We start from the raw sequence: 11,516 nt of genomic DNA, 5'->3' as shown, positions 1-11,516 counted from the left end.
GGGGCCATAAATATATGCAATTTTTATTTGTCAGTAAATAATAACAATATTGTCCCAAAGTTTGTATCTTAGTTTTGATCAGTGTACTGGGGAAGCAAGTTGAAAAGTTTATGGAAATTGCCTATATAATCTTTGTAATTCTTCTGTAAATCTGAAATTATTTCAAAATAAAAATATTGAAAATGCACTACAGGACCAAAAAAAGAAAAAAAGGGGGGGAGGGCGGAGAAGAAGTTACCGAGGGGCACATTCTATGATTCCATCCAACTTCTGACACTGCGGATAGTTCCAGTTCACAATTGGCTCAGTCAATTCTTTTCAGTTTTAATAAAATGACTTGAATGGAAGGTAAAAATAAATAGTTACACACAGCAATTTATAGTCATTACACTTAAGCAACAAAATTTCCCTATAATTTATGCCATTTATTTTATTTTACTATTCAAAACACTAAAATTTTAAGGCTAACAGAGTAAATCAGGTGTGAAAATGGCGTTAGAATAACAAAGATTTAGATTTCGATGTGTCTTACAATTAGACTATAAGGTATCCTTTTTTCTTTTGTTCACACATTTTTGCAGTTTATATTTAGAGTAAAGCTAAATTTCATTATTTCTCCAATGGAGTTGATGATCTAAATTTGCCTCTTCTTCCTTTAGGCAGCATATACTCACCTCTGTTCTTTTGATTCATTTCCCCTAGAAAGCCGAGAAGGAGTTTTGTAATGATATTATTGGTTTTGTAACTGGTGTTTCCATTGTAATGCTATTACTGAAGCAGTGTTGTGATAAATGGTCTGTTTAAAAGGGGAATCACTTTTACAAGAAGTAGAAAATTAGACACGCTTCTGCTTTGCAATAACAATAAAAACCACAGTGAAAAAAATATTCTCCAGTTTATTCCCATCTATATCAGCAGGGAAGCTTTAGAAGATGACTTTTTTCCTAAAGTCTTCCAAACATGATTATTGCCTACAAGTACCATGTCAAAGTGCAAATTTCCTCCAAATCCCATTGAAGACCAATACATTCTTAAGCTTATCATAACATGGTCCCTTTAAGAAAGCCAGGCGCCTCAAACTCCACCCCTCTGCTGACTAGAAGCAGTCAAGCTGCCTTTCCAAAGCAGTTAGTTTAGTGATAAAGCTAAGGGAGAGCTAATTTGCCCCCTGCTCTGCCTGGAAGGAATGTTCCTATTGCAGTGAGCTCTAAAAGTGGAAGCCTTAAGATACTATGGGAAAGGAACAATAGGAACTTGTGAGGTATGGAAGCCAGACTCACTTTTAAGATTCCATCACAGTGCTGAATAAAGTGGAAAGAATGCTGTTAAATCTGAGTTCTCCCCCTGTGGTGCTACTCCCTGCTAGCTTTACTCTTCCATTTCACCCAGCAAGTGAGTTTTCCAGAAGCTCTTTCCAATTTAAGGAGCTGATTGTCTCATGTAGCAGATCTGAAGAGCAAAAGTCAGGGAGAAAAAGAAGTTTCAGTAAAAATCAAACTGAATCACTTGTAACATTTTTTGTTTGTTTGTTTTTTAGATTGCATCTATGTTTTGGAAGAGCAAAACTAAATGCTTTTTCATTTGTTTTTATTCCCTGCTAAACCAACAGTGACTGAATTCAGAGGTCCTCTTGTACTCAACTAAAAAAATACATGAGAAATTTAACTGCAGTTGGCATTTTTGAGCTGTTTGCTAGAAGCAGCCATTTTGATAAAAGATGATGTCATTTAGAACACTTGGTGTGTTACTTTATTCTGGGGTACCAGTTTATATTAGCCATGGAATAGTAGTTTAATCATTAGATCAAATTTAGGTTTAATGATAATGGGGGAGTGGGAGTAAAAAAAATCATGAACACCATCTCTTTATTTTTACTAACATTTTAAAAACCTTTGCAACAGTTCAAAACAATAGAAAACTTTTTACACTTTTTTTCTTCCTATTTTCTGTTTCCATGTGTTTGTTCTTCCATTGACTAAACTTGGATAATAAAACTAGCCTGGTTGGTTTCACTTTCTAATTTTTATACATAAGTTCTGTGTTAACAGAGTTAAGTGTTTAGAATCATCTCACCTGCTGGGCCAATTTCCTGCAAACCTTTGTTGTGGAGTGGGAAGGGGGGTAAGAGTATTTTATTTTGAATTTCTTAGGCTTTTTTAATGCTGGAACTCTGAATTAGACCACATTATAGTAATTAATCTGTTTTATTTTTATTTACTGAAGTTTTCTAGGAGTGAGCAAGAAGATAGCAAAGAAGGGTAATAGTTATGTTATTCTCTCACTTAATCATGACTGTTTGTATAGCATAATGTTATGTCTGCAGCTACTTTGGAAAATTGGCACTTGAGATGTGTTTCAAACCTTCCACAAAATGTTTCTCTTTTCTTTGACAAATGTTAGTGTCTTAATCCTATTGCGTGAGATGTACTGGAAATGTTTGCAAAATGCAAAGAGAAACGGGGAATAAAAGAAGTTGTAACTTGTTTAAACAATTGAGCACAGTGTGCTTTTATGACATTACTGAAGGGCGGTGTGTCTCTTCTGCAAATTCTTTTCATAACAAGATTAACCTGTGGCTGCTGTTGTTTCACCCTACTCGGCCCAATGCAGGGGAACTTTCTGTTCTCTTAGCTCTATCCAAAGCTTCACAGTCGAGCACTTGGGACACTGTTAAGATAAAACTGCGTGTATGGGTGAAACAGACAGAGGGAGACACGCGCGCACACAGTCGGCGGAAGATGGGGCCACCATACAGTGGGGGCTGGATGCGGGAGCCAGGTTGACCTTTCCACGTGTCCCCAGCACCTGTGGGGTTGGTGGAGCCTTTATTTTTTTTTGATCCCGGAGAGGCATGAGCCCGGAAGAGGCTGGGCAGCTGTGTGCTTGGGGTAGGGGGCTCGGAGGCCCACTCTCAGAACACGTGCGGCCGGCTAGCTGGCGGTGCGGAGCAGGCCTGGTTTTCCCGCACCCGCATTGCCCGCGCGTTTCCAAACCGCGGCTGTCGCCAGGCGGCGGCGGGCGGGTCTCCGAGCTTTTGGCAAGCTTTGCAAGGCGGCCTAGCGAGCGCGCCTGGCCGGGCTGGAGCGAGCCCTAGTGCAATACTGCCCGAGCCCGGGCGGGGTCTCTGTTCTCTGGCAGAGGAGGTCCCTTGGCAGCGGGAAGCTCCCTCTCTTTCTCTCGCCGCCGCTCGGAGTCTGCGCCCTGGTGCCAGGCGCCCAGCTCGGCGCTCCCCTGTGCTTGCCCGGCGCCCACTCATTCGCAGCTCAGCCTTCGCCGCCGCCGCCTCCCTGCTCCTCCTCCACCTCCTTTCCCCAGCTCGCGGCGGCCATGGCGGACAGCGCCAGCGAGAGCGACACGGACGGGGCGGGGGGCAACAGCAGCAGCTTGGCCGCCATGCAGTCGTCCTGCTCGTCGACCTCGGGCGGCGGCGGCGGCGGTGGCGGCGGCGGGGGAGGCGGCAGCGGTGGGAAGTCGGGGGGCATTGTCATCTCGCCGTTCCGCCTGGAGGAGCTCACCAACCGCCTGGCCTCGCTGCAGCAGGAGAATAAGGTGCTGAAGATCGAGCTGGAGACCTACAAACTGAAGTGCAAGGCGCTGCAGGAGGAGAACCGCGACCTGCGCAAAGCCAGCGTGACCATCGTGAGTGCTCCCCGGGGGCGCGCCGCATCGCCGACCTCCGCCCGCCCTCGGGAGGGACTGCACCCAGACCTGGGCAGCCTTCGGGCTCCCCCAGATTCCAAGGGACCCGCGGCGAGCACATTGCCCGCGGAGACCTACCGGTCTCCGGGGGAGAGGGAGGTCACCCTTTGGGACCCCATGGATCTGTCCTCCTCGGGGGACCAGGACACTCGTGGGGTGCGGGAGAAGACTAATGAGGCAACCACCCAGGTCCCTTTTCGCCCCTGGGAGGAGGCCCCTTCGGGGCAGGGCTGAATCCTGGTGGCGTGGCTGGGCTGGGGGCGGGGTGGGACGTTTTTAAGTCTTCTTGTGCCTGAGCGTTGAGTCCATAATGTGGGGAACCCGAGTTGCGGGAGAGGGAGGAAACTGAGCTCTGTTCAAGGGGCTTGGCTTGTTGTGGGGGGCGGTGCGCAGCTGGGCTGGGCACCCAGCTGGCATCAGGACCGCGCTAGCTGGATCGCCTGGGGAGGGGGCGGGAGAGAGTGGCCGGGAATCCGGGAAGTGGAGTTTTCTGGCCAGGATTGAGAGGGAAGGGCGGGTGCCAGAGCTACTGCTCCCACCTCGGTTGGAAGCCCTTCCCTTGGGTTGGGGAATGGGCAGTATATAGCCAGGAGAGAGCAGCATCTCACTGGCTGGGATTGGGTTGAGGCTGAAACCAAGGTGAAGGGTAGCTACTGTGAGCAAGATGTAGGTATGTTTTCTTCAGTGGTGGCGGAGTGGCTAGGCGTATCTTGTTTCTGAGACTAGATATTTGACAGGAGAACAGGTCGTCTGTTCTGTTTCTATCTGACACCTGAAAACCCCCAGAAGAGGGTAGGTTTAGGTCTGTAGGTCTCTGTTCTGATGTGGTAGGCGTTTAGAAAGGCCCCTATAGGGGCGATGAGGCGAAACGTAACTGGAAAAAGTACACTGTGTGCTCTCACCTAACATCCCTGCCAGCTCCACATCATTAACATGCAGAATCCCCGCACAGACAACCCTATTCAGATCAAAACAGTTTCCCAGCCAAGAGCAGAGAAGAAAATGTCAAGAAATTAAGGGGATAAATTGCCAGAGCTGCTGTACAGTGGCTGATTAGATTGAATCCTCAGATTGAGAGAGAGGGAGGGATGAATTTGGGGATGGGTCAAAAATCCCATCACACCCTGGAAATGAAATGGGACAAATTTAGGATGCCCCTATGCCAGGAAGGCGTCTTCCGTGGAGAAGTGAGTGTGTGTGTGTGTTTCCCCAATGCTGGCTCATAGAAAACTAGATGGCATTCTTGATTTGTGTAGATAGCAGGTTTCCACCAGAATTTCAGTGTGATTGGCAACCTAAATAGCAATTGATTATAGAAAGACACTTTGCATGCTCAAATCCAGTCCTGGTGAATGAAATTGGATCAACATTCATGCATCTCCAGACTGTAAAGTTCTTGAAGTGCCCTTTTGGTAGAAAGGGGGAGGAATTTGCAGAGGCAGCCACTTCCAAGCCTCCAGCTTTCTTGGCCAAGAGTGACTGCTGAGTGGGGTTTGAGAAGAGTGGGATCTTGGTGAAGGCCATTTATTTAAGGTTTGAGTGAGTAAATGAGAATGTTAGTCTCTGGGAGATTGTAAACCATGGAAAGTAGTAAACTTAACATGGGAAAGAATCTTTAGCCTCTTGCATACACTGAGCAATTCAGGGTGTTTTGTTTGTTTGGGAGGGAAGGATTGGGGGTTGGAGAGACTATGAAAGGGTTATCTGTTTGATACTTTGACCATGTTATAAGTAGGTCTGTACATAGTACACAAACATGTTGGCTTTGCAGGGACAAACATGTTCATTCCTGGGATGTAAGATCAGAGGCCTTCTGAATACTTGGTGGGAAGAATGTGTAAGATGGTGGCTTTATTTCTTAGCACTTAACCTCAACTAAAACTGACATCCAACCAAAGATACTTGAAGTGTTCTGTGGCGTTACTGAGTAAAGTTTGTAAAGTGTTCCACATGACAGTCTGTAAGTACCAGAAACTTCTCAGTTCTTCTTTAATCTCTAATATGTTGAGGGAGATAAAATTGCTTGTGGTTTACCTGGTTCCCTAGTACTTGGCATAACTCCTAACTAAGGAGCTAAATGACAAATGTAGAAAAGAGATGCCATCAAATTTTGGAGGGTTTTGTTAACCCACCTAGAATCCCAGTTGTGTTGGAGTGGGTTCTACTGCTCAGTTAGGAATTTTGGAGGAGATATTTATGACTCTCTGAAATGGGTCCTGGATTATGAGGACCCATTGAACAACACTGTGCCATAGTTTATGGCAAGGTTAAGCTGTACAATTTAGGACACGTCTGACTTAAGCATTGCCCTTGCTAGTAGCTGCCTGGGAAGTTTGTGACAAGGCCTAGATTTTCAGTGAAGTACAGGCCTTGCTGTTTTCACTATTTTAGTTAATTGAGGGGAAGGTGGTACCATAATCCTATTACTGGTCTTCCTGGCTCTTATTAGTTCCTCTAATTATGATATTAACTTTCAGAATGATGAGCTCTAAAGGTGATTATAGCTATCTTTGCTTTTCCTTGAGCATGTTCAGGAAGGCATGTTGCCTTTTACCACACTCCGGAGAAGAGAGAGACACCTCCTCTACTTTTTAAAATAGACTTTTTTTTTTTTTTTAAGAGCAGGTTTAGGGTCACAGTAAAATTGAGCATAAGCTACAGAGATTTCCCACATACTCCTGGCCCCCATACAGGCATAGCCTCCTCACCATCAGCATCCTGCACCAGAGTGGTGCATTTATTAAAATTCATGATCCTACATTGATATATCATTATCATCCAAACTCTGTGGTTCACATTTTGGTTTGACTGTTGGAATTGTCTATTTTGTGGGGTTGAACAAATGTATAATGACATGTATCCACCATTATAGTACCACACAGAATAGTTTCACTGCCCTACTAATCTTCTGTACTCTGCCTATTCATTCCTTCCTCCCCTGGCAACCACTGATCTTTTTGCTCTCTCCGAAGTTTTGCCTTTCCTAGTACATCATAGAGTTGGAATCATGTAATATGAAGCCTTTTCAGATTGGTGGCTTTGACTTAATAATATGTATTTTAGATTCCTCTGTCCGTCCCCCCCCCCCCCATGTCTTAATTATTTTTTAGTGCTAAATAACATTTCATTGTTAGATGGATAACAAATGGTTACATTCAATCTACTGAAAGACATCTCGGTCGCTTTCAAGTTATGACAATATATATGTAACATATATATATGTTATAAATCTAAAATATATTACATATATATATTTTGAGGTGAGGTCTTGCTGAGTTGCTTAGGCTAACCTCAAACCCACTGTCCTGGTTCAGCCTCCTCAGTAGGATTATAGATGCCTGTCAGTTTTGGCAGTTATGAGTAAAACTGTTGTAGATATTCAACTGCACATTTTTGTTGGAACAAAAGATTTCAGCTTATTTGGATAAACATGTAGGAGCATTGGTGTTGGATTATATGATAAGAGTATGTTCAGTTTTGTAAGAAATCGCCAGACTGTCTTCTGTACTGGCTAAACCATTTTGCATTCCCAGTGGCAGTGAATGAGAATTGCTTTCATATCCTCACCAACATTGGGTGGTGTCAGTGTTCTGGATTTTGGCCATTCTGTAATGGGTATGTAGTAGTATTTCTACTTTTTCTCGGCCAAGTCCAAAGACTAAAAGAATCTCTAACCAATGGTCTGTCTCTCTCTTCTGGTACATAAGTGCTTATTCTGATGGAGCTTCCCATTTCATAAAGGACTGGTTTTATGGATTTATGTTCTTAGCATCTGTATCAAAGAGGTAAACATTGTGGGGAAGAATCAACTGTTAAAAGCCTTTTATCCATGACTATAAGTGCCTGGTGCATCTGGAAGTTAGAGCTTGCTTGCCTCTAGTGCATTTTGGGGGGACGCTTAGAGGTAGAATAGATTGTTTTGAGTGATTATCCAATTTTACCCATTATATCAGCAGTGAAACCAGGCTACTGATTATAGATTATATGTATTTTTTAAGAGTGGCAGAAATAAACAGAAAACAAATGCTTAGTCACCCTTTTGAGTAGCTTTTATGTGTTAGGCCAGATCTGTCTGGCATATCCTGTGGATGAGAATATTATCTTGGATACCCGATACACTGCAAATAATGCAGTCAAGGGCTGGGTGGGGTGATGCATGCTTGTTTGTAGTTCCAGAGTCCTTGGAGGCTGAGGCAGGAAGATGCAAGTTCAAGGTCAGCTTCAGCAATTTAGTGAGATCCTGTCTCAAAAAAATAGAAAGGGCTGGGGCTGTAGCTCAGTGGTAAAGCACCCCTGGGTTCAATTCCTAGTTACCCCCCCCCCCCAAAAAAAAAAAAGGGTGGTTGTGGTGGTGATGATCTCTGGGAAGGTGAGCAAGTACAGTGGTGGGCAGTAATTCTGTGAGCAATAATTGAAAGGCTGCAGAGTTCTCAGCTAGCTGCTGCTATTCTAGGGGTGTGAGCAGGGTTCAGCTGGTTCCCCAGAGTGGGTACCTTTTCCAGGAAGGTTCAGACCTTCAGCCTGTGTTGGTTCTGGAAATAAAGGCCCATAATAAATTGCTAGTGTTTGGGTGTCTTTCTCATTATAAAGTTCTTCATTATAAGAGTTTAGGGAAATATAGAAATGCAACTGTTTTGAAGTGATAGTAGAAAAACATGTTGGTATGTCATGATTAGAAAACCCATTTTAAACATCAATAGTGAAATGGTTTCTTTAATCAGTAAATGGCATCCTATAGTTAGTGTGCATTTTAGATTATTTACTCTGGAAGCCTAATGTGTTATTTTCCATTTTTAAGTCTTCATTTTGGCAGACTCTTGGAAGCCATTCGATTGACATTGCTCTTATACAGAGGCGTGGTGTCTTTTTTTCCTTCATAGAAGAAAAAAAAATTCTCTTAGATTCTTATGGAAACACCCAACTTTGGACACAACTTTGAGGAAAATATGACCTCACAGGTCTGCTGTACACAAGTCATGTTAAAGAGGCTATTCTCATGTGTTTTGTCTATAGTTTCTCACATTTGTAGGCATCTTCTGTATTTCCCGTAATCTCGTTGAACTTAATTTAAAAAAGTAAAAAACTCTAAAGCCGTAAGGAGGTTATGATGGGCTTTTATAGTGCTTCTCTTGTTTATTTGCTGGAAATGGGAAATAGCTAGCAAATCCACAATATCTGGTTCATGAAGAGTGTTGTTCAAAACCAGGGAGACTGATCTGAAGCAAAACATCCGAAGCTTAAAAACTTTGAATGGCTCCCCATTGCCCACTGGAATTGGGTAAATTTCTTAGTGCTTTATCAGGCTCTGCATGATTAACCCCTGCTTGCTGTTCGCTTCACAGCCACATCTTTCCCATGCATTTAGCCCACAATCCATCTCAAAGCTCTCACGTGTTTAAACTAGTTCCCAGAATTTCATTTTTCCTTGGCTCTTTAGGGATGTTCTCCTGCCCTTAAAAATGCTCTTGCCTACTCCTCCCTTTCCTGTATCTTGTACATTCAAATAGATTGTGCTACCTCTCCTACACAGTTGCCTTGGCACTACCACTTTGTCAGCCACACTGGGGCTTCTGTGCCTTCTAAGGCAGGTCCATAGAACCTGTCACTTACCCACTACCACACAGATCTTCATCAGTAGATGTGGAAGTTGCTTTGGGGATAGAATTTGCTTCCCTCATCAAATTCCTTAGTACCTAGCAGGTGGGAGATACTCAGAGGGTTGTTGTTTAGTTGGTTCCAAAGGCATTGGGGTGTGTGTGATTTTTTTTTTTTTTCCTTCTTCCTTTTGGGGTGAGTATGCTAATACTCTCACTTGCACCTTGTGTTCATGAAGCCACTCTCTTGCCTTAACAACAAATACCATGATGGGTAAATACTGGATGGATGAATGGATACACTGTATATGTTGGGGACTACTGCAATCAGTGTGTGTCCTCAGCCCTTGCCTTCTAGCCATGGGTGATTCTGTAGGCCATATTGTGGGCTACCTTGTAGCGTGTACCTGGATATTCCTGTTACATTTCATCTGAAAGAGGGGACAAAGTGTCTTCAGGTTCACCCTCCCAAGGCTTTTTGTCACAAAGCTTAGGGAGAAAAAGTAGCCCTGTTGGAAGTATTCATGTTCAGATTTGCTGCATTGATTTTGATGATGTACAGATCATTCCAGGAGTTTCCTATGACTTTTTTTTTTTTTTTTTTTTTTTTAATGTTGAAATGTTCCATAGCCACCCCTGTGAAACAACTGTGGACCAGCATAGGCAGATGCATCATTACAAGTACGAGGTGACCTGAATCTCTGATTGGGGAAGTGTCTGAAAACAGGATCCAGAGACCTGAGCTCTTGTAGATGTCCACATGTGACTTGTAGAGTGGAGGTGGGGTGTTGATACAACTGTGTATTTATGTTCTCTGTGGGTCATCCCCCCCTCCCCCCTTTAAATCTTGACTTGCAGAGATAATTGAGTTTATGCCTAGAAATGCTAATCCTTCCTTTTAAACTGCAGCAAGGCTGAGCAAGGAGTAACAGTAATCTTTCTTGTACCCTCTGTGTAATTTTTTTCCTCTGTGGGTAGGTGTTGCTTTTTGTTTTCAATCACAGTGTGGTTGCTTTTAGACATATTGAATTATTGTCAAAGCTAGCAAAGTAAATGCTTACAGGTTCAGTATGTTCCTGCTTGTTGGTGGTTGCAATTTTCTTGACAGAGAAACTAATGCTCTGGAAACTATTTCTAATCATCAGGATCTTGGAGTAGTGTTAACTTGCACACTCTTCCTACTTCCCCAAGACCGTCAATGTCATTTTTTCTTATCTTTTATGGCTGTCAGATCCACAGTTGTGAAGTTTATATCAACCCTCATACCAATAAATTGCAAACATCATTTTGTTTAAGTTCTCTTTTAGAATGCATAAAAAAGTGTGTGTGGGGGTTAACAGTGTGATTGATGGTTAAGAATTAATCCTCCTTTTGTCTCAAGATCTGAAGCGTGGAGTACAATTTAGTTTTTGAAATTCATTTTGATACTAGTTTATTTAATTCTGGGAAATTTTCTGTGATTTCCCCCCACTCCCCACATCTTTGCTTCTTCGGTAAAGGCAGAAAATGATATATAATAAATCAAAACCTTAAATAGGCAGTATTCAGCTTTCAAGTGCTTATGCATGACCTACTGTGTGCCAGATGCTCAGAAACAGCCAAAGGAAGGTCAGGGCTCTTCCGGCAGTCTGCAAGGATCACACCTGACTTTCATTCAGCTTGGCCCTGGTCAGGTGTACAGGCCATTTAGTGTCCAACAGTCCTTTTCTCTCCATCCAGGAAGGTTGAAAATCAACAGACCTATGCCAACAAAAAAGGCAGTTAAGACCAACTCCTGCAGGAATTGTGAAGAAGGGCAGTTCTAACTCCAAAATGAGGTTTATCCACCTCTGTGAATACCTTTAAGGAAAACAATGTGTCAGATTCACACACAGTTTAATTAGCTTGTTTGTTTTGTAAGGCAGTGATGGGGAGAGCTGTTGTTGCTCAGTTTAGGCTGAGGTGGTATAGGGAGGCTCTTTGTTTGCTTTTAATTTTTGCTTTTATGTGGTAATGATTGAAAAGAAATGCCATTGATGTTGTAATTTTATAATTTGCATCTGTCAGTTAAACTGAAATTATCTAGGTGTTTATTCCCTCTATTCCTGTTATACTCTGGGGCCCACCCATGTATCTTCCATGGAGTATTGTTGGAGAGATCCAATTTCCTACATTTTTAACCTGAAACTCAAAGCAAAGACTTCTTATGGCAAAATTAATTAGAACTATTTTATGGGCAGTTTT

The 11,516-nt window shown here is 43.0% G+C and overlaps 1 protein-coding gene across 1 annotated transcript in view; it reads left to right on the top strand.

Moving 5' to 3' along the window:
* Positions 1-2,993: 2,993 nt before the first annotated feature.
* Positions 2,994-11,516, top strand: part of LOC113186317 (coiled-coil domain-containing protein 6) — a 116,384-nt gene continuing 107,861 nt past the window's right edge. The window contains exon 1 of the mRNA XM_026393723.2: positions 2,994-3,639. Within this exon, the coding sequence (XP_026249508.2) occupies positions 3,328-3,639 (312 nt within the window). The 5' untranslated portion in view covers positions 2,994-3,327. The remainder of the gene's footprint in view (positions 3,640-11,516) is intronic.

Source organism: Urocitellus parryii, chromosome 5, assembly GCF_045843805.1.
Source record: "Urocitellus parryii isolate mUroPar1 chromosome 5, mUroPar1.hap1, whole genome shotgun sequence".
NCBI lineage: Eukaryota > Metazoa > Chordata > Mammalia > Rodentia > Sciuridae > Urocitellus > Urocitellus parryii.
Note: the sequence above shows the minus strand (reverse complement) of the source record. Positions and strands in the feature narration are given on the sequence as shown.